The 24288-nt window shown below is 44.1% G+C and overlaps 1 protein-coding gene across 5 annotated transcripts in view; it reads right to left on the bottom strand.

Annotated features, from left to right (window-relative positions):
- Positions 1-24288, bottom strand: part of HLCS (holocarboxylase synthetase) — a 237683-nt gene that overhangs the window by 156621 nt on the left and 56774 nt on the right. For all 5 annotated transcript variants that reach the window (XM_042956672.1, XM_042956670.1, XM_042956671.1 and 2 more), the window contains one exon: positions 831-1102. In XM_042956672.1, coding sequence (XP_042812606.1) covers positions 831-1102 — 272 coding nt within the window. The remainder of the gene's footprint in view (positions 1-830; positions 1103-24288) is intronic.

The following is a 24288-nucleotide window of genomic DNA, read 5'->3' as shown; positions in this document are numbered from 1 at the left end:
GTCCATGAAACACGAGCAAAGGGGAGAAAAAAACAGAGAGGCAAACCAAGAAACAGACACTTAACTGCAGAGGACATGTGGGTGGTCGGGTGGGGGGTGGGGGAAATAGGTGATGGGGATTAAGGATGCACTTGTCGTGATGAGCACAGGATGAGGTACGAAAGTATTGAATCACTACATTGTACACCCAAAACCGTATGTTAACTAACTGGAATTTAAATAAACTTTTTTTTTTTTTTTAAAAGTCCACGAGACAGAACAAATAAGAAGGAAAACTCAGGAATAATAAATCTTGAACATCCGAATGGGACGGCAGAGTGCCGACAAAATGTGCTGGATGGGAACATATCAAAACAGGTTTCCAAAAGTACGAAATCTCCACTGCGTTTCCAGATAACGCAGCATACGTGTCGTGCAGATTTGCTATCCTAGTGCTCCCGCAGAACATTTTCAACTAAATGTTTAACACTGGCTATAGCAATACAAAAAATCAAATGATGGCCTGAGTAATAATGCCACCTGTTAAAGACATTTTTTCATAAAGTTCTTTCGCCAAGGATCATCTGAAAGGCCTGATACTAAAGGAAGTGGGTCACGATGTACAAAATCCCCCTGCTTTAAAATACAAATCTGTGATCAAGGAAATCGTTATTTAATTTTTCTCCCTGCGCTTTACCTCGGACAGGACAAGGGTATTCCCACCTTGCTAATGGGTTGATGAGAACTCTCCTTCGTCATCTTTACCCCTTCTCCCCCAGCACTGGTTAGACAGAACAATCGATATAATGAGACTCCTCTGAGCCGGCGCACGATGTCTGGCCAGAACTCACCCGTCCAGAAGGTTCATCGTGGTGGGCGTCACTTCGGCAAACAGAATTACTTTTCCAAGTCGCTTTGTCTGCAGATTTTGTCGGTAGATCTCTAAGTTAAAATTCTCTGATAAGAAGGACTCCACGTCAGTCACCACGGGTAGAGCAGATGGGGTGATTTCTATGTTGGACGTGTAGGATGAAAGAAACTTAAGGGAGAGCTTGCTGGACTTGATTACTCCTTCAGGATCCACATGCTTCCCCAGCCACTGCATAAGAGGATCCCAGATTTCCTGTGTTACAAAGAAAGAGATGAAAAGGTCATAATTTGGCCTTACAGTCGGTGAGGGTAGCTTTTCCTTAAAATGCCATTTTGGTAATAGAAGTACTTCCTAAATCACAACCAGTAAGAGCTAAAGTAACATATTCCAAACACCTGTGCTACCACACAATCGACAATAAGTCCACGAGGTATGTTTACGCTATAAAAATACAGCGGATTCTTGAACAATGTGGGTTATGAACCGCATGGGTCCACTCACATGCGGGCTGTTTTCGATAAACACAATACAGTGCTAGGGCACTTGGCTGGCTCTGTCGGAAGAGCACACGACTCAATCTCAGGGTTGTGAATTAGAGCCCCACGTTGGGTGTAAACAAATGTAAACAAATAAAACTTAAAAAAAATAATGCAGTACGGTGCTATAAATGTATTTTCCCTTTCTTACGATTTCCTTAATAATTTTTCCTTTTCTCTAGCTTGCCCTATTGTAAAGACACTGTATATAATACATATAGCACACAAAACACATGCTAATTGGTTGTTTATGTGATCAGTAAGGCTTCAACAGTAGGCTACAGTAGTTAAGTTTTGGGGGAGCCAAAAGGTATATGCTGTGGATTTTTGACCGCACTGGGGGGCAGGTGGCTCCCCTCATCCCCATGTTGTTTAAGGGTAACCTGTAAACTGTTTAGAAGCCAGGACCCAAAGAAATAAATTCAGCTCATTATTAAATTTTCTATCCTACATAGTATCCTAAATCCTTAGATGTCTTCTCCAGCTCTAGAATTCATTAGTAATCCTCTAGTCTATACATTCTGCAGAAAATTTACAGCTTTCTACTTTTGCCCCTCAAGGAAATTCATTATCCTAGCTGGGGAAATACCATAAAAAGCCAGGTGAAAGCAGTCACAGAAGACCAGGCACGGAGACAACAGCATATGCTCTCTGCCTCTGGAGAACCTTCAACTCCTCTCCTGGACAAGGTGACCACCACCAGCCCCTGACAGGTCACCAGCAGGGGAGACCTGACTTTCACATGGGAAAATAATGGGAAACCCAACACGTGCTTTCTCTTTGCCAAATGTGGGTCTTGGGGGGGGGTTGGGGGGGGGCGGTGAAGTAGAGCCTACCAGAAACCCCACCTAACCCAGAACAAAGCTCTCCATTCTACCCCTGAAACAAGCAGGGGTCCTAGAGCCTCCCAGGAGGCTGCAACTTCCTCTTGGGCCCTGGAGGACCCACAGGACTCCCTCCATGGTAGGGTACCAGGGAACTATGGGTCGAGGGAGTCATCACCCCAAGAGGTCAACACCAAATGTATTAAAATCAAATTGTCACAGTAAACACAGATCCAGGCTCTTATGCTACCTTCATGCAAATGCTAGGCCTTTCAAAAGAGGAAAAGTACCCCTCTGTTAACACGAGGGTATGTCCCAAAGCTGCACGTGGCCACAGAGAAGTAGCTTCAAAGATAAAATATTATTCAACTCAATTCAAACAGACCACTAAAACTCACTTGAGTTTACAGAAAATACATAGGATAGAGGAACGAGTTCAACAACTTTGGAAGGAAGGAATCAGAAGAATCCAGAAGGTGAGACATTTCACAAAACAGTGATCCACAAGTCAGTGTCACAGGGGACAAAAAGGCAAGAGAGGGGGTGAGAGAAGAGGGGGAGACCCCGTCTGGAGGAAGAGAGACGTAGAAGATACGACCAAATACAGCAGCTGCCTGCAAGCGGGTCCACAGGTGGGGACCAACGTGGGACCGGGCATGAGCTATCTGAGCATAACCTTGGATCTGACAGCCCAAAGAAGGGCTAGAGGAGTAAGGATGGGGACAGGGGTTGAGACCAAACCTTGTGTGAACCCTTGACCCCAACCTGCTCACCCTGAAGAAGCCCTGAGCAGGAACCCTGGCTGTATCAGACCACACAAAGTCTGGGCAGCCCAGAACATCTCCCAGATGATGGCTTCATCAGAGAACTGTATCTACCTCACTACTGACAAACTTGTCTTGGACCTACAGAATGGAAATTTTCCCTGGGGCAGTGACAGCCTCATCAAGGGTAAGAAATGAGCCCGGTGACCAAGAACTCCAACCCCAGAGAAGTGGATCTGTGTCTCCCCCAGCTTGTGAAGAAGCCAGCTTGGGGTCCAGCACACCGCCATCCCACCCCCAGGGTCACGCGAGGGTCCCTTCTGTGTCTGTCCTCCCAAGCCTTTTTGGATGAACAAAGCCTGACCAATATTCAGGGGAATGATTTTTCTCCTTCTTGTTTTGGCCAGAGGTGTTGGGACTGTGTGACTTCTGAGTGATTTCCTACAGTGTTGGTTCCTCCCTTCAGGATGGGGGGCGATAATCACCATCCCAGGAATTCTCAGTGGGTTTTTATTATTTAAAAAAAAAAGAGGGGCGCCTGAGTGGCTCAGTCTGTTAGGTGTCGGGACTCTTGATTTCAGCTCAGGTCATGATCTCCCGGTTCGTGGGATCAAGCCCCGCACTGGGCTCTGCACTGGGTGTGGAGACTGGAATTCTCTGTCTCTCCCTCTGCCCCCCTCCCGCCCATGCGTGTGCTCACACATACGCTCTCTCTCTCAAAAAAAGATAACAAGAAGAAGAAGATATGATCAAATACAATGAGTGGCTCTTCACCAGAGTCTGGTTTGAACAATCCAGCTGGAAGAGACATTTTGAGACAATGAGGAAATTTGAATATGGACAGAATGTATCAAAGAACAAAGATTCACTGTCAGGTTCAGTAGGCATGTTAATGGTATGGTACGTCCTTAATGTTAGAAAAGTGCCTGTGTCACAATGTCTGTAATTTACCCCCAAATTAGATGAAGCAAAAAAAGGCAAAATACTAATAACTGTTAAATTTAGATCATGCATATGTGGGGTACTTGTTACACTATCCTCTCTATTCTCCAGGTTTTAAAACTATCATAATTAAAAGTAAAAAAGAAAGCAAACATACACACACACACACACACACACACACACACACACACACTCACAATGGTAAAATAAACATTAACTATTATAAAAATAGCACATTCCACTCAAATGTGTTGTCAATCCATTTATCCAACAAATATTATGATCTTATGGGGCGCCTACCACATGGCAGACGTTCTCCGAGGTTCTAAGATTCGGCAGTGACCCAAGGGGCCAAAGTTCCCATCCTCATAAGGTTTATTTATATTCTAGAACAGGAACCAGTTAATTTTTCAAATCCATCAGCACAAGACATAGAATATTAGATTGTCCTAAGTGCCAAGGAGAGAAGACAGAGAAGTAGTGTCAGAGGTAAGACATCGTAGGGAGGGCAGACAAACACCGGACGGACTTGAGGAAGGGAGGGAGGAAGGAATTACATTACTAATTTTATACAATGTATATATTATATTATTAATTATATACAACCCATACATTATGTTACTAATTGTATGCAACATATACATACTATTAATTGTATATTATTAACATATACAATCACTCTTCTCTATTTTTCTTCTCTATTTTTCTTTATTTTTATTTTTTTTTTATTTTTCTATTTTTCTTTATTTTTCTTTATTTTTTAGTTTATTTATTTTTTTTTAAACTTTTTTTTACGTTTATTTATTTTTGAGACAGAGAGAGACAGAGCATGAACGGGGGAGGGTCAGAGAGAGGGAGACACAGAATCTTAAACAGGCTCCAGGCTCTGAGCTGTCAGCACAGAGCCCGACGTGGGGCTCAAACTCACGGACCGCGAGATCATGACCTGAGCCGAAGTCGGCCGCTTAACCAACTGAGCCACCCAGGCGCCCCAAGTTTATTTATTTTTGAGAAAGACAGAGCATGAGTGGGGAAAGGTCAGAGAGAGAGGGAGATCTGAAGCAGGCTCCAGGCTTTGAGCTATCAGCACAGAGCCCGACGCAGGGCTTGAACCCACGAACTGAGAGATCATGACCTGAGCTGAGACGTTTAACCAACTGAGCCACCCAGGCACCCCGCTGTCCTTTATTTATATAGAGGATTCCAAGGAGAAGCAAAGGCCCCAAGGGAGCATGAGGGGGTAGGGAAGTGCCAGGGACACAGAACAAGCCAGGAAGAGGGCAAGGAGCTCAGAGGGCAAAGGGTAGCAGCACCCACACCATGCAGAGGCTTCAGGGCCGCTATGGGGCCCGAGGCCAACGAGGAGCCCTGGGGGCTTTGAAGAAGGGTGCGTGGTAACCCACTCAGCAGAGTCACAGCAGGAGCACTCGCTCAGCAACCTGAGGGACACAAACACATGGAAGCAGACACCAGTCAGGAAGCCTCTGAAGTTCCTGGGAGGGTGACGACAACCCCTAGCTAGACAGGTGTGACAGTGGGCATGTGAGAAGGGACTCTGGGATAGCAGCTGTAAGATTGGCAGAGAGATCACATTTAGGATGTCAGCAGAAATGGGGAGTCAAAAATGAGCCCAAGCAACCAATTTAGCCAGATTTATTTGCAAAACAAGGAAATAAAGGCTTGTTTCTGCAAGATTTCTGGCCTGACCACCTGGAAGAACAGAGCTACCACTGGAAATAGCAAGGGCAGGAAAGGACAGGTTTGGAGGGGAAGAGCCCGCTCCGGGCACGGCACGTTTGAGACAGGCACTGGGAAATGCACTGGGACACGTGAGTCAGGGAGTTAGGGGAGAGGTCCACACGGAGGACATCAATTTGGGAAACTCCAGACTATGGATGATAATTTGAAGGCAGGAGACAGGCTGAAAGCAATGAGGAAGTTACTGTGGATGAAAAGAGTGGTTGCACTGGTCCCCTGGGGCTGCCGTTACAAAGTGTCACAAACCGGGGGGGCTTAGACAGCAGAAATTTATTCTCTCGGATTCTGGAGGCTGGAAGTCCAAAATCAAGTGTCGGCAGGGCCACACTCCCTCCGAAAGCTCTAGGGGAGAATCTGTTCTAGGCTGCTCTCCCAGCTTCTGGTGTTGCTGGCAATCCTTGGCTCCCCTCCATGTGTCCATCTCTCTTGTCCTCTTCTTATAAGGACACTAGCCATATTGAATTAGGGCCAGCCCTGGTGACCTCATCTTAACTGGATTACGTCTGCAAAGACCTTATTTCCAAATACAGTCACATTCACAGGTTCTGGAGATTAGGACGTCAATGTACCTTTTGGGGGGGACAAAATACAACCCACAACAGGTGTCAGTGCTTAGATATCAGGGAGACGAGAAGGCAAAGGAAAATCAAGTGTCCGTGTGTGTGTGTAGGTAGAGGGGGGTGCCCTGTGAGTTCTGGGGCCCAGTTTCACAGGTGGCAAGAAGGCATGAAGATGACGGTGGGGCAGTAAGAAGAGGGCTGAGCCATAACCACTGGACTCCGCAAGACAGAGCCCACTGGATGCAGGCAACACCGGATGTTAATAAGGGAAGGAGAGAAGCGCATCCGGGTGGCTCAGTCAGTTGAGCATCCGACTTCAGCTCAGGTCATGATCTCACGGCTCGTGGGTCTGAGCCCCGCATCGGGCTCTTGGCTGTCAGCACAGAGCCCACTTCGGACCCTCTGATCCCCCCTCTCTCCACCTCTGCCACACATGCTCTCTCTCTCTCTCTCTCAAAAATAAATAAACATTAAAAAATAATAATAATAAGGGAAGGAAAGAGACTGCAGACTCCAAGAACAAAACTCTGGCAAGGAGTTTCCTCAAGAGGAAAAGCAGACTGGGGCAGTGGCTGCAGGGAGGAAGGGGGTCCAAACAGGAATGGTTTGGTTAAATGTGAGAAGTAACAGCACGTTTTTTTAATGATGACGAGAATGGTCCTATCCAGAAAGGTAACAGGTGAACAGGTGAGGACTGGATCCTAATGCTCAAGCAGAGAGGTCGGCCTCGGGAGCGGAGCCCTCCCCCACCGGGATGGACACGGCTCACATCCCCAATGGAGACACCCAGCCTGCTCCCCCACTGGGTCGCAGCCCTCCCTCACCCCTGCCTGCCACACAGCCATCCAGATCAGCCCTGGGAACTCACCTACACTGCCAGCACTCTGCTCCCAGTCTGCAGGGAGGCAGGTAGGAGTCCTGGACCGAAAGCTGTTGACATCATCTTTGGATTCCTTCTATTTTTCTCATGAATAAAAGGCAAGATCATCAGCTAAGAGGGAAAAGGAAGAAGGAGGCTTGAGAAGGCAGAGGGAGAAAAGGAAGGAAGCAGGGAAAATAGAATGAGCAGCTGGAAGTGTTCAGGGTCCGCTCCAGGTTAGTGTTTCTCAATTTAGAGTGAACCGTTGGCACAATTCTGTGCTTTTATCCAGCCACACTCAGCTACAGAGCTATGTGGAGTAGGTACCGAGGAGGCTGAGGGGGCATATAAAGTTACTGACCTCCTGCAAATGAGGCCCTTATGGAGACATAAAGATGGAAAACAGGATAATCCTGGCCTATGAGCTCACAAGCCAGGGGGAAGGACAGCAAGAGGAGTACGGAACAGCGGAGGACAGTTCCGGAGGGAAAAGCAATGTGCCCAGGAGCAATGCAAAACAGGAAGTGATTCTGTTCGAACAAGCACCAGAAAAGCTGTGGGAAGAGGGCAAGCTGACGTGCGTTACCAGAAGCGATAGCCCTGACCTTCCACCTCTGCACAAAGAACCAAGATAAATTTTAAACACAGTATTATTCCCTGTTCGCTATTATTTCTTTGATACAAATTCTACTGGAGAAAGAAGACAGAATGAATGAATAAAAAACAAACTAAGGTAACCCCCAGGTATGGACTAAACATTTGCGTCCCCCCAGAATTCATGTTGAAGTTGAAATCGCCAAGGTGATGACATCAGGTGGTGGCGGCCTTTGGGAGGTGATTAGGTCATGAGGCGGGGAGTCCTCCTGAATGGGTTATGGGAGTGGCTCTTATGGTTCAGTCAGTTAAGCATCTGATTTCCCCTCAGATCATGATCTCATGGTTTGTGAGTTAAACCCCTGCATCAGGCTCTGCACTAACAGTGCATAGCCTGCCTGGGATTCTCTCTCTCAACCTCTCTCTGCCCTTCCCCTATTTGCACGCCTGTACATATACTCTCTCTGTCTCTCAAAACTAAATTAATAAACTTAAAAAACTACATAGGTATATACATATGTATACGTATACGTATACATATACATATACGTATACATATACATATACATATACATATACATATACATATACATACATATACATAAAGCAACCCCAGAGATCGCTCACCCACTCCAACCAACCACGGACACAGCAAAAAGACAGCTCTCTGCACCCTAACAGTGCGTTCTCACCAGAACGAACCATGCTGTCACCTTCATCTCAGACGTGGAGACTCCAGAAGTGTCAGAAATAAATGTCTGTTGTTTAGAAGCCACCTGGTCTACGCACTTCTGTTTTAGCAGCCTGAACTGAGATAGCTCCAAACCTCATTAGTTATAACCAACACCTTAAACTTTGGTCAACGCCCTTAAGGTATTGCCTTCCTCACATTCCCCAGGTCAGCAGGATGTCACAAGTGCACCACAAAGGCTAAAGATACATATGGGTGAATAGGTTAAATCACAAAAATCAAGGGAAAATAATCTGGAAAACAAGTATTTCTTAACTAACTGCGGTTTTCATTAGTTCAAGCAGAGGGTTAAGTGGTGATCCAGCAGCTGGAGGCAACGTAAATCTCCATGCAAAGTCGACGAAACCAAAAAGAAACGGTTGGCACCAGGTAACACTTAGAACAGAACAAAGCAGGGAATCTCCTCTGGAGTGAATTATTCAACTGGCCACCCACACATCATTCATGTAAGAAATACATATGGAGCACCCACTATTTCTCAAAAATAATACCACAGAATAAAGAGAGGAGGAAAGGGGTGCCTGGGTGGCTCGGCTGACTTAGCGTCCAACTTCAGCTCAGGTCAAGATCTCATGACTCACGAGATCAAGCCCCACATGGGGCTCGCTGCTGTCAGCGAAGAGCCCCCTTCGGATCTTCTGTCCCCTTCTCTCTCTGCCCCTCCCCCATTCATGCTCATGCACACACGAGGTCTCCCCCTCTCTCCTCTCTCTCTCAAAAATAAATAAAACATTAAAAAAAAACAAACAAACATCCACCTTACACCTGTCAGAATGGCTAACATTAACAACTCAGGCAACAACTCCGGCGAGGATGTGGAGAAAGAGGATCTCTTTTGCATTGTGCAGCCACTCTGGAAAACAGTATGGACGTTCCTCAAAAAACTAAAAAAAGAACTACCCTACAACCCAGCAACTGCACTACTAGGTATTTATCCAAGGGACACAGGTCTGCTGTTGCAAAGGGACACATGCACCCCAATGTTTATATGTTTATAGCAGCACTATCAACAATAGCCAAAGTATGGAAAGAGCCCAAAGGTCCATCGATGGATGAACGGATAAAGAAGATGTGGTATATATACACAATGGAGTATTACTCGGCAATCAAAAAGAATGAAATCTTGCCATTTGCAACTACATGGATAGAACTGGAGGGTATTATGCTAAGCGAAATTAGTCAGAGAAAGACAAAAGTCCTATGACTTCACTCATATGAGGACTTTAAGAGACAAAACAGATGAACATAAGGGAAGGGAAACAAAAATAATATGAAAACAGGGAGGGGAACAAAACAGAAGAGACTCATAAATATGGAGACCAAACTGAGGGTTACGGGAGGGTTGTGGGAGGGGGGATGGACTAAATGGGGAAGGGGCACTAAGGAATCTACTCCTGAAATCATTGTTGCACCATATGCTAACTAATTTGGATGTAAATTAAAAAAAAAAAAAGTTATCAAAAAAAAAAAAAAAGACGTATGGAGCACCATTTCTTTTTAATTTTTGTAATGTTTATTTTTATTTTTGAGAGAGAGACAGAGACAGAGTGCAAATGGGGCAGGGGCAGAGAGGGAGACACAGAATCCAAGGCAGGCTCCAGGCTCTGAGCTGTCAACACAGAGCCCAGTGCAGGGCTTGAACTCACAAACCGCGAGATCATGACCAGGGCTGAAGTTGGACACTTAACCAACTGAGCCACCCAGGCGCCCCAAGCACCCACTATTCCTCAAAAATAGTACCACAGAATAAAGAGAGGAGGAAATACAGGTATGCATACACACAACTAAAACCTAGTATGACACGTGCTTAAAAAATTCATTCAAACTATTAAAATATACATAACCTTTGGCAAAGTAGGTCAACCTGGCTCATTAAATTTAACCACTTATTCTTATTTGCCTACAAGTTGGGAGGCAGATTCTCAAGGAATTACATTATCACTGTTATGTCTACTAATTACTAAAGTGATATTCCAAATTATTTGTTTCTGAAACCAATACTTGAGATGCACAAACGGGCAAAATAAAATTGACGCAAGCAAGGAACATGGATTTTTGTTCTTATGCCTCTTTCATGTAATCTTTCAGGACTTACTCAGAGCCAAATATATTACTCAGAATAAAGATAATCTAAAAGATACAAAATGAGACCTGTAACATCTGAAGAAAGATAACCGTGTACTACCTACAATTCTCCTAAATATTTATATTCACGATAGTCAAATGCAACTTTACGGCATCAAGTATAACTGAGTACACACAGTCCATCATCCCTGGACAGGAGAATAAAATTCTGGTTACAAGACATATCAAAATTACTACCTGTTGGATGCAAATCTGCCTGATACATCCTCTCAGATGCACTCAAGTTACCATGATTTAAGAGCTGTGGAAGTAGCTGCTAACACACGTAGGAAAAAAGAATTAATCCATGATTCTTGGCTTAAGTCTACTAATGACCACTAAGGCAGTGTGGAAATGCCACCCCCAAACCTACCTTTTCGAATTCAATGACCAGAGTGTAGCTAAATGTCACTTCTTTAGGGAAGTCTTTTCCGACCCACAGATCCTCCCGATCTAGGCTAGAATTCTTATTCATAAACAGTGACTTTACAGCACTTATCAAGTTGTAATTCCATAATTTGTATAACCATTTATTCAACGTCCCACTGTCTTGCTAGAATGTAAGCTCCATAAAGACAGCATACGTACATTTCAGTCTTGCCCCCAACTGTATCCATGGCAGCCAGTACGAGATCTGGCAAATAGTCCATGCTTAATAAGCATTCACCATATAAATGCACATTAAAGTCCTTATCAAAACTCCACAAGTTACAGATATAGAAATAGATATAGATATATAGATGTAGATACGTATAGATGTAGACACGTATAAATGTGTGTTTGTATCCCAAGAGGTAAAATCCAAAAAAAGCACTGATAAGAGATGGTCTTGATACGGATACACAAGCCTCAAAAAGAAATCTGAAATCTTTGAAAGTCAAGTCAGTCCTATTGAAAGCAAAACAAATGCTATCAAATTTCACCACAATGAAATTCATAAAAACCTTCTAATTAATATTATTCTTTTAACATTTGAACCACAAGAATTTAGTACTTACCTTTCCCAAGATTTCAACCCAAATGAATGCAATTCAGGTGAAACCAAAAACTGAATGTTTTATAGTTACATATATGCTTGGCCCTTTGAATTAGCCACAGCAGTGGGGAAACACTAGCCATTCTCAAGGAAGGTGAATATAGCTTTCTTTCTTTTTGGGACATGTTGCATACAACATGAAATCCCCAAGGAACCTATAAAAAAAAAAAAGGACTAAACCAGTAAGCGCGTTTAGCAAGGTTGCAAAATACAAGGTCAATACACAAAACTTGGGTGTATTTCTATAAATTAGCAATTAGTACTGAGAATATGAATTTTTTTTCAAATACCATTTTCTTTTTTTTTTATTTTTTTTTAATGTTTATTTATTTTTTTGAGACAGAGAGAGACAGAGCATGAATGGGGGAGGGGCAGAAAGAGAGGGAGACACAGAATCGGAAGCAGGCTCCAGGCTCTGAGCCATCAGTCCAGAGCCTGACGCGGGGCTCGAACTCGCGAACCGTGAGATCGTGACCTGAGCTGAAGTCGGACACTCAACCAACTGAGCCACCCCGGCGCCCCTTCAAATACCATTTTCAATGGTGTCAATAGATCTGAAACATTTAGGGATAATTTAAAATATGTGTCAGAACTACAAAACACTGCTGAATTAAATTTTTAAAGCCCTAAATAATTGAAGAGATATACCATGTTCACAGATCAGAAGACACAATACTGTTAAGATGTCAATTCTTCTCCAAATTGATCGATGCAATACAATCCCATCAAAATCCCATCCTTTTTTTTTTTTTTGTAGAAATTAACAAGCTGATTTTAAAACTTGCACAGAAATGGAAAAGACCTAGAATGGCCAAAACAATTTTGGGAAGAAAAGACTTGGAAGTCTTACATTATGTGATTTCAAGACTTATTCTAAAACTGCAGGATTCAAATCAGTATGGTGTTAGCCTACAGATACAGATAATTGAAACAGAATAGAGGCCAGAAATAAGGCCACACATACATATTCAATAGATTTTTGACAAAAGCACCAAGGTAATTCACCTGAAAAAGGATCATCTTTCAATACATGGTACTGAAAAAATTGAACATCCATATGCAAAACAAACAAAATAACCTTGACCCTTATACCTTCCAGGTACCCAAAACTTGAAATGAACTACAGACCCAAATATGAAACTTCCAAAATAAAACGAATGAGAAAAACTCTGACCTTGGGAAAAGTAAAGCCCTTCTCAGATAAATCAAAAGCATGAACCATAAAAGAAGAAAATAATAAATTGGACTTCATTCAAATTAAGAACTGCTGCTCATTAAGAGATAATGTTAAAAAAATGAAAAGGTAAACAACAGACTGAGAGAAACTCTTCTCAGTACATATACCTGACAAAAGATTTGAATCTATAAATAAGCATTCTTAAATCAGAATTATAAGAGAAAAAAATTCAACATACAACATCAACAAAAAGATTTGAGCACTGCCCAAAAGAAAATACCCATTGGTCAATAAGTACATGAAAAACTGCTTCCTATCGTTTGTCACCAGGGAAATGCAAATTAAAACCACAATGAACTACCACTACACACCCACTAGAATGGTTAAATTTTAAATTCTGACAATATCTAGTTTTGGCAAAGAAGTGAAATAACTGGGAACTCTCAGAGATTGCTTATGCAAATATAAAATGGTACCGTGATTCTGGAAAACAATTTGGCAGTTTATTTTCAAATTAAACATACACTTACCATATGACTCGGCAATTCTACTCCTAAGTGTTTACCCAAGAGAAATAAAAACACATGTCCGCAAAAACACTTGTACGTGAATGGTCAATAGCCAAAAATTACAGACAACCCAAATGTCTACTAACAGGTGAATGAATAAGTAAGTTAAGGCTTATCCATACAATGGAACACTACTTGGCAATTAAAAGGATTGAACTAGTCATATATGCAATAACATGGATGAATCTCAAAACCATAATGCTGGGGGTTTTTTTCAACTTTTTATTTAAATTCTAGCTGGTTAATACATATAATTTAGTGATTCATCACTTACATATAACACCCAGTGCCCATTACAAGTGCTCTCCTTAATGCCCATCACCCATCTAGCCCATCCTCCACTCATCTCCCTCCAGCAACCCTGTTTGTTCTCTATCATTAAGAGCCTCTTGCGGTTTGTTTCCCAATCTTTTTTTCCTTCCTTCCCACATGTTCATCTGCATTGTTTCTTAAATTCCACCTATGAGTGAAATCATGGGGTATTTGTCTTTCTGTGACTGACTTATTTCACTTAGTATAATACACTCTAGCTCCACCCATGTCGTTGCAAATGGCAAGATTTCATTATTTTTGATGGCTGGGTAATACTCCGTGTGTGTGTGTGTGTGTGTGTGTGTGTGTGTGTGTGTGTGTGTGTGTACATACACCACACCTTCTTTATCCATTCATTAGTTGATGGGGACATTTGGGCTCTTTGTATAGTTTGGCTATTGTTGATAATGCTGCTATAAACAATGGGGTGAATGTGCCCCTTTGACTCTGCGTTCTTGTACCCTTTGGGTAAATACCTAGTAGTGCAATTGCTGGATCATCAGGTAGTTCTATTTTTAACTGTTTGAGGAACCTCCATACTGTTTTCCTGGGTGGCTGAACCAATTTGCATTCCCACCAAAAATGTAAGATGGTTCCCCTTTCTCCATATCCTCACCAACATCTGCTGTTTCTTGTGTTGTTAATTTTAACCATTCTGACAGGTGTGAGGTGATAGCTCATTGTAGTTTTGATTTATATTTCCCTGATGATGAGTGACATTGAGCATTTTTTCATGCATCTGTTAGCCATCTGTATGTCTTCTTTGGAAAAAATGTCTGTTCATGTCCTTTGCCCATTTCTTAACTAGATTATTTGTTTTTTGGGTGTTGAGTTTGATTAAGTTCTTCAGAGATTTTGGATACTAACCCTTTATCAGATATGTCATTTGCAAATATCTTCTTCCATTTCATAGGCTGCCTTTTAGTTTTGTTGATTGTTTCCTTCTCCATGCAGAAGCTTCTTATCTTGATGAAGTCCCGATAGATAGTTCATTTTTGCTTTTGTTTCCCTTGCCTCCAGAGATGTGTCTAGTAAGAAGTTGCTACAGCCAAGCTCAAAGAGGTTACTGTGTTCTCCTCTAGGATTTTGATGGTTTCCTGTCTCACAGGTCTTTCAACCATTTTGAGTTTATTTTTGTGTATGGTGTAAGAAAGTGGTCCAGTTTCATACTTCTGCATGTTGCTGTCCAGTTTTCCCAATACCAGTTGTTGAAGAGACTGTCTTTTTTCCATTGGATATTCTTTCCTGCTTTGTTAAAGATTAGTTGACCACATAGTTGTGGGTCCATTTCTGGGTTTCCTATTCTGTTCCATTGATCTGTGTGTCTGTTTTTGTGCCAGTACCATACTGCCTTGATGATTACAGCTTTGTAATATAGCTTGAAGTCCAGAATCGTGACGCCTCCAGCTTTGCTTTGCTTTTTCAGGATTGCTTTGGCTATTCGGGGTCTTTTGTGGTTCCATACAAATGTTAGGATTGTACGTTCTAGCTCTGCAAAAAATGCTGGTGGTATTTTGGTAGGGATTGCATTAAATGTGTAGGTTGCTTTGAGTAGTATAGATATTTTAATAATGTTTGTTCTTCCAATCCATGAGCATAGAATGCTTTTCCATTTCTTTGTGTCCTCTTCAATTTCTTTTATAAGTGTTCTATAGTTTTCAGAGTACAGATCTTTCACTTCTTTGGCTAGGCTTATTCCTAGGTATCTTATTGTTTTTGGTGCAATTGCGAATAGGATCAATTCCTAGATTTCTCTTTCTGCTGCTTCATTGTTGTTGTATAGAAATGCAACAAATTTCTATATATTGATATTATATCCTGCAACTTTGCTGAATTCATGTATTAGTTCTAGCAATTTTTTTGGTGGAGTCTTTTGAATTTTCCACATAGAGTACCATGTCATCTGTAAACAGTGGAAGTCTGACTTCTTCCTTCCCGATTTCAATGCCTTTTATTTATTTGAGAGAGAGAGAGAGAGAGAGCGCAAGTGGGAGCCACAGAGAGAGGAGACACAGCATCCGAAGCAGGCTCCAGGCTCTGAGCTGTTAGCACAGAGCCTGACACGGGGCTCGAACTCACGATCCGTGAGTTCGTGACCTGAGCCAAAGTCGGACGCTCAACCGACTGAGCCACCCAGGCGCCCCTCGATGCCTTTTCTCTTTGTTGTCTGATTGCTGAGCCTAGGACTTCCAGTACTATGTTAAATAACAATGATGAGAGTGGACATCCCTGTCTTGGTTCTGTCATAGAGGAAAAGGTCTCGGTTTTTCCCCATTGAGGATGATATGAGCTGTGAATCTTTCGTATATGGCCTTTATGATGTTGAGGTATGTCCCATCTATACCTACTTTGTTGAGGGTTTTTATCAAGAATGGATGCTATATTCTGCCAAATCATAATTCTGATTTTTAAAAAAGAAAAGACAGAGAAGAGTATGTACTGTAGGATTCTATTCAGGTAGAACTTCAAAAAAGACCAATCTAACCTACAGTGATAGAAAGCAGATCCGTGACTGCTGACACTGGGTACGGGAGTGCGGAGTAGATGAGGGCTGACTGAGGAAGAGAACAAGGGAATCTTGGAGGATACTGGAACACTCTATAGCATGATTGTAATGATGGTGACTCAGGCATATATATGTATCAAACCTTACACTGAAATGAGTGCATCTTCTTAAATCTAACTCACACCTAAAGTTGATTTCTTTCTGAAAGACGCAAATAGTAACCAGCCCTCGCAACACTAAAGAATAACTACAGTCCATGAGACTCAATATTATTCACTAATGTCCAAAAAATACCAGTATCCCAACTTCTGGAGAGATGAATGCTTACTTTTATATTCAGTGTAAATACACAGGAGTGGCTGCTGTATGGTTAGTTAACATACTGTAACGTCCACTACAGGAAGTGCAACGAAGATCAGAGGCATACTGGATTCTGCGTCACGTCACAGTACAGCCACTTCACCCCATCGCTCGTCTTTATCTGCTACATTTACCCACCTAACAAGACCCACCGGGTGAAAACTCAGAGATGGATGTATTAAAATATCGATTGTCATCTGTTTGTGTTTTGGTGCTCCTTTTCCCAAGGAACGCCAAATAACTGATCTTAACCTATAAAGGTTTCCTATCTCAGAGAACATGTGCCTCATTGTAAATAATCGAATTAGTTGTGCTTCAGTCATAACACTGTCCGTTGCTAGGCAACCGGAAGCGGGCAGATCAGAAAATGAGTCTACAAAGACAAGGACTATACGCTCTTTTTTATGGGTGTCCCATTCCCAGTTAAATGCTCTCAAGGAAACAGGAGCTGATATTCTTCTAACTCTCATGGAATTTATATGAAGCAACCCAATGCTTATTAGCAGTATTTTCCAAACAAAATATTCAGAGCCACTTTCACGTGGACTTCACGCAGGTGATGAAAGCACACAGCACAGCAGATCTTTATAATCAAAAGATGTCACTCCTGGAAGAGCAGGACCAGTTTTGGTCCTGACCTCAGGTAAGGTAGGGATTGCTCATTTGGCAACTGCCAGGTAGACTTCTATTTTGAGCACCAGTACAGAGTAGGGCAGGGTCTGAAATACGTGTTCTCCTCCTCACCTGGGGGGTCCCCCATGCAGGTGCCTCTGGCCCAGCCCTCCTGACCCTGCTGCAGTCTGATCATCCCTCACCTAACTTGTCTAGATTCCACTCTGGACAGCACTGCATCCCAGTTTGAGTTCCCAAGACCCCTGCCTTACTGGTTCTCCAGAGAGGCTCAGCCACCAGTCCCAAGCACTGTTACCCCACAATGAATGGACCGGACCTGAGGGGCTGATAGTTTGATGGCACACTGCTGAAACCTACCCATCCCCACATACATCCGGGTCACCCACTGCCAAAAGTCAGCCTACCCACAGGCCAAAATGACCCCACAGGGGATGTATCTTATTTGGCCCACTCATTTCCAACTAGTTGCTAACACCCACAAACCAGGACATTTCACATCAAATGTCCTGTTGGCTTTGGAGTAAATGGAAACTCTTTCCCACACGGTAGTAATTGGCTGGGGCCAAGCAGCACCGCCCTCATCACCTGGGGACACACTCTGCAGCTGGACTCTGGTGTGCTATCTCTTCTGCCCCATAGGCATTTGGGTTTGAAAACACTCATCTTGGTCCTGTATCAAGTCTGGCACCAATGCAGCAAGATCTCCCATGGGGCCCTCGATGACGCTGCTTTCCAGTTAAGTCCAACTTTTTTTTTTTAATGTTTATTTATTTATTTTGGTGGGGAGGGGAGGGAGGGAGAGCACACATGGGAGGGGCAGAGAGAGAGAGGGAAAGAGAGAATCCCAAGCAGGGTCTTCACGGTCAGCGCAGAGCCGGATGTGGGGCTTGGACTCATGAACTGTGAGATCATGACCTGAGCCAAAACCAAGAGTTGGCTGCTTAACCGACTGAGCCACCCAGGTGGCCCCAGGACACTTTCACAAAGACACAAAAATTTGACCATTTAAGTGAGTTATCACTCATCCTCTCTGCTTTCAGCCAGGGAGAGACGGTGTATCTGGAAGGGCCACCTACGGAACCGTGGGCAGTTAAGAGACGCTAAGAGCTCGGTGATGGGGCACACCTGGGCCAGCGACGGGCCTGCAGGAGGAGGAGGACAGAGCTGCCCATTGGGGCCGTAGGCCGAGAGGGCAGAGGAAATCCATCCACCGTGCTCCCCTCCTGCCCATGCAACCCTGTAGCCGAGAACAAGCAGAGCCCAGGAAGGGCCGGGAACAAGGGGACAGGGCACACCGGACAGTGGCCGACACACAACTGCCGAGGGAGAACCCAAAGCTGCTCGGAGCCCGCGGGGTGGCTCTCTCTGACCCGACCGTCTCTCAAAGACCGGCCCTGAAGTTCGACTTGGGCCCGGCAGTAAGCTGACCTTCCACACGTGCTGATCCTTCACCAGTCGAGACCACACCAGGGACCTCAACCCAGCAACTCCAGAGGCCTTAGGATGGCATCACATATCCAAATCCCGGCGACGGGCGGCCCTCGTGAGCTGAACTCGCCACGGGCACTCCAGGTCCCCGTGCCTGGGACACAGCAGGCCCCCAACCGACGTCTGTGAAGCTGTACTCCTTTTATTGCGTGAAAGTATCACTCAGGCTCGGGCTCCAAAAGGCCACAGATTTACTGCGTTTTTTTGTTACCTGCCAACTAGGAGAGACCACAAAAGGCACGGGCGGAGCAGTAAAACAGGGGTAATGAATGAGGCATTTCTAACAAGGCTGCTTTTATAGGCATCACACCTCGGCGGGGCCAAATGGGCTCGTTTTCGAGGTGAAATCTAGTCCGCGAGGCGCAGAGGAGAAGGGAGCCGTGGACGGCACTAAAAGAAAGGGAGGCTTTGCGGCCGGAGCTCCACCGGCACTTCCACACGAGAGGCGCTAACTTCCACCGACAGGACTCGCGGGTCCGCGCTCCACATCCGGAGAAGTCTCCAGGGCCTTCATTAAGCCTGCCTGTACGAAACGCCCTTTGTCCCGGGCCAACACAAGCAGGCCTGACGGAGCAGGTGGGCCCGCGTGAGTGGGGGCGCCCACGGGCGGCCTGTCCCGCTCACCCCAGACAGCGTGTCCCGCTGACGTGCGCGGATGTGGAAGATGCCAGGCGCAGGCTGATTTCCAGGGCCCCCCTCGAGCCACCGGCCCAGCAGCCCTGGGCCTGGCCTCCAGCCCTCTAGTCGTTGTACGTGGAAGCAGCAGAACCCAGCACAGAATCGGGTCCACAGCTCTGCTCCCCACCAGCGGGCAGGCCCCTGCCTGTTCTGGGCCTCAGTTTCTTCATTTAAAAACATTTGTTTAACGTTTATTTTTAACAGAGAGAGAGAGAACACATGCAAGCTGGGGTGGGGGGGGCACGGAGGGGGCACAGAGAGAGAGGGAGAGAGAGACAATCCCAAGCAGGCTCTGCAACATCAGCACAGAGCCCAATGCAAGGCTCGAACTCACAAACCCCGAGATCATGACCTGAGCCCAAGTCTGATGCTTAACTGACTGAGCCGGCCAGGAGGAGCCCCAGTTTCATTTTTAAACCAAGAAAATTGGGGGTGCCTGGGTGGCTCAGCCGGCTGAGCGTCCAACTTCAACTCAAGTCATGATCTCAAGGTTCAAGAGTTCAAGCCCCACGTCGGCTCTGCTGACAGCTTGGAGCTTGGAGCCTGCTTCATATTCTGTGTCTCCCTCTCTCTCTGCCCCTCCCCTGCTCATGCTGTCTCTCTCTTTCTCTCTCAAAAATAAACATTAAAAAAAAAAAAAAAAAAAAAAAATTAGAACATCCCTTTCAGTTTTGACATTCAAAATTCAGCTTTAAGATTCAACCTTTAGGGGCACCTGGGTGCCTCAGTTGGTTGAGCATCAGACTTGGGCTCAGGTCATGATCTCACAGTGTGTGGGAGCCCCACATCGGGCTGTGTGCTGACAGCTCAGAGCCTGGAACCTGCTTCAGATTCTGTGTCTCTGTCTCTCTCTGCCCCTCTCCCATTCATTCTCCCTCTCTTTTTCTCACTCTCTCAAAAATAAACATTAAATTTTTTTTTTTTTTATTCAACGTTTAGTCCCAAATGTTTAATGCTCAGTTAAAACTGTACCGTCATCAGGGCATCTGGGTGGCTCAGTCGGTTGAGCGACCGACTTCGGCTTAGGTCGTGATCTCGCAGTTTGTGAGTTTAGGCCCCGCGTCGGGCTTTGTGCTGACAGCTCAGAGCCTAGAGCCTGGAGCCTGCTTCGGATTCTGTGTCTCCCTCTCTCTCTGCCCCTCTCCTGCTCATGCTCTGTCTCTGTCTCAAAAATAAATAAAACGTTAAAAAAAAAATTTTTTTTAACTGTACCATCATCTCTAGGATTCCAATACTGAAAAACACATGTTACGAGCCGGCTGGGGGTGCATTCAGAGAAGACCAAGTGCCTCCTACTCCAGTCCACTTATTTTAGCAAAGGTTCATCTGTTTGGCTGCCACCAGAACACTCTGGAAAGCTCAGAAAACCCGGGGGCACACCACACCCGCGGGGGGTGGGGAGGGGCACAGGACACTGTCCTCGGTACAGTCACAGGAGAAGCCTGTGCTTCAGACGGTAACTCCTCGTTCGCGGCAACGAGCGGCTGACCAACCAGCGAGAACACGCTAAAATTTCTAAACAGGAAAGCATGTTAATAACAGATAAAACTCTTCCGCCTTTCTCCTAAACTCCACCTGGTTGGTGTTCCTTGGGCACGTCAACAGCCAATTCTTTTAAACTGTTTAACATGGTTGTTTATGAAATTCCCATTCTACCTGAATAAACGGTGACAGAACTAGATTGGACGGGCAGCCAGTCCGAGCTGGGTGGGCTGTTTGCTGCTAGCCTGTCCCCTGAGGCCCCTCGGGTGTCCCAGACACAGGAGCAGGGGAAACGTTTCACAATACGTTAGTGGTAAAAGCCAAAACGCTTCTTAAGTGTTCAAACAAAACGCTCTTACTAAATGCCTACTATAGGCCGAATACTGGGAAGATTAACAACATATGGTCCTTGCTTTCAAATGATCTTGTATTACAGTTTAATGGGGCAGACAGATATTCACATAAATAATACAACAGCGTTTGTACACTACTTACAGTTTACCAAAAAAAGAAAAAAAAAGTTCTTATGGAAGCAAGCAATAAGATCTAAAGTTCCCAAGTCGCAATACTTGAGTTAGAAAGTTGAAAGAAAAATTGTAAATCCTATACTCATGACGTGGTCATCAGTGGAATTTTCCTAGATCAGGGGTAGAAACCCTTTGTTAGCCATAAAAGATCAACTAGTTGTCTTCCTAACACGTGGCTCCAAGATGTTTTATGTTTTATAATTCAGGATTTTAAGACACATTATAATGTAAGACTTTCATACATGCTGGCCGATGTGAGGAGGGGATGTGCCCGTAGGGCGATGACCAGCCACCCAGAACCACTACAGACCAGGAGGCTATGGTTTTACTTCAAATAAAGAAAACCAGCCCAGGGCCAAATGCAGACTAGCACCACTCTCTTGCCAACTCCTAGAAGCAACAATGTCAAAGCCTCACGCTTTCATAAATAACTTACAAGTTATTTACGTTTTTACTTAAAGGCAGTAACGTAGGAATCTTCCCAAAAAACCCAAACACTCTTTATCAAGAAAATGTAGCAAAAACGTTAACAAGGGTGAATCAAGGTGAAGGCTACATGTGGTTTATGTACTATTCTTTCACCTTTCTTAGATTTCTTTTTTTTTTTTTTTTTTTTTTTTTAAATAGAAAGTTTAGGACAAATGAAGGGATTTGTTCCAGAGGCTCTAAGGCCCCTCCAGCTCCAATATTCACTATGTATTTCTGTTCTGCTATTAATCCTAGAATCATCACGGGCACAGCCTTTATAACAAAAAAGTTAAAAATCAAAAGAAATCAGGGACGCCTGGATGGTACAGTCAGTTCAGTGTCCCCAATTCTGGATTTTGGCTCAGGTCACAATCCCAAGGTTGTGGGATCGAGCCCTGAGTCGAGCTTTGCGCTGAGCGCAGTCTGCTTGAGAATCAATCTCTCTCTCTCTCTGTCCTTCTCCCCCATTGGTGTACTCTCTCTCTCTTGCTCTTTCTCTCTCTCAAATAAAAAATAAAAAAATAAAAAAAAACAACAACCACCAAGAACATCTTCTAGCGTTTCACGTTTTAGTTGAATCAGCATGACCCCCGCATTGGGGCAGGGAGGCTATGGCCACTTGGGGCAAGAACACCTTCCTGAAAATCCAGATTGCCATCGCCATGGGCCGTTCCTCCAGAGGCCTGGATCTTGAACGGTCCAAACGCAGGACGTACTCCCCCTGAACACAAACCCCAGTACGTTCGTGAAGCTTTTCAGTATATGTGGAATCAGTGTATTAATAACAGCTTATTGGCACTGAATGAAAAACACACAAGTCTTAATCTTAGGTCTTGAATTGGGTCCAGGCCGTACGTAATACCTGGCTGGAAGGGATACAGCTGTAAGCATGCTTGGTGACTGGAGGCTACGTAGTGAGACCTGAGTTTTGAAACCAGGATTGGTAGCTTAACAAAATTTACTGGTTGTAGAAAAAGTAAACTCGCCTCTAGGGAGGTGAGCTCAGTCTCGCCATTCTGACAGCAGGCCCTGGTGGCCAGTTTAGCGAAAAGTGTTGGCTCTGAGGCTTGAAAGTTCCAACCTTGTCTTAATGAAGGTCGCTGCGAGCAGACAGTCCACTCCAGGTAACAGCTGCGGGGTGATTAGGGAAAGCAGCAAAAATGCAAACCAAGGTGCACCTCTGAGTCACATAAACTGACAAGTCATTAGGTTACCTGTCGCTTGCATTAAAAAAAAAAAAAAAAATGTAGTACTGTCTTTTGAAAAAAAGACAGAATTTAGAAAAAAAGGAGAATTTATTTTAAAGGGGTAAGATCATAACACAAGGCAGGTAATATTTACCTTTGTTTTGAAGGTTACCTCGTTTCTTAATTGTATGGAAAACAGTTAAATATTCAAGGAGCAGAGATTCCTACCCAAAATCAAGCGTGTTCTGTCCACTTCTCTACGCAGATTCACCCGCTACCACTAATTTCCACATACCAAATGCTGGGAATTCTTACTGTAATATAAGGAACTGGTCCATAGGGCAAATAAATTCTAGAAAATGCTATCATTCCTTCAGAGAATGAAATAAAATAGTCAAAATTTTATGTAAGGGAGGCCTGATTTCCAGTGTCGCGGATTCACCGTTTTACTGGATACAACTAGAATGTTCAGAGGTTGACAGTTGGCTTCAAAGGCGGAGAGCTGTAAGAAGGGAAAGCCACAAGCTCAGAGCCGACTCCTTCGTAAGGTGCACTCTGTCCTCAGCCAGGAGAGAACAATCTGGAAACAATCTGGTGGGCAGCTGCTCTCATCAACAAACTGTTTATTGTAAGAAAGTGGCTGGGTCAAAGGCTAAACATCAACCCGAACCGAAAGCATACGGAGCAAAAATCAATACCGTCCCCGCTGAAGAAGCCAGGACTCCTCATGCAGAAAAGAGAGGGAGAGAGACTCGTACCTCACTCTGAACGGACGAGCGTCAGACAAAATTCCCGTGTTTCAACGCATGGCTGTCTTGCATGCTATTACAAATGAGTATTTGCTGCTATTTTCAGAACACCCTAGTAGCAAGAGCTAAAATACAGCATTTCGAGAGACACGGAAATCTACTTTCCAAATTACTTGCCCAGAAGTTATACTGGCTTATATCTAGTTGTTTTCTTCTTACATTTGTTTTATAAAGGAACCAACACGCTTATATACTATGCACAGATAATATAGCCAGTCTTTATATTTATCTAATTAGAAAATGGAACACTGGCTATGAGACTATACAAAAGAACTGATTTATTTCAGGTGTGTCAGTGGTATTCTGGTTATGATTTTAAACAGAGCTCTTATCTTTTAAAAACACATACTAAAATGAGAGAGCTGACAGAATATCTGGGATTTGCCTCGAAATAATATGGAGGAGTGGGTAGGATTAGACAAAATAAGACTGGCCAGAATAAAAACCTATGAAGCAGACTAATTGAGAGTTCATTACATTTTCCATTTACTTTT

The sequence above is a fragment of the Panthera tigris genome, chromosome C2, assembly GCF_018350195.1.
Source record: "Panthera tigris isolate Pti1 chromosome C2, P.tigris_Pti1_mat1.1, whole genome shotgun sequence".
NCBI lineage: Eukaryota > Metazoa > Chordata > Mammalia > Carnivora > Felidae > Panthera > Panthera tigris.
The sequence above is the reverse complement of the archived record's forward strand: the minus strand, read 5'-3'. Positions and strand labels throughout refer to the sequence as shown.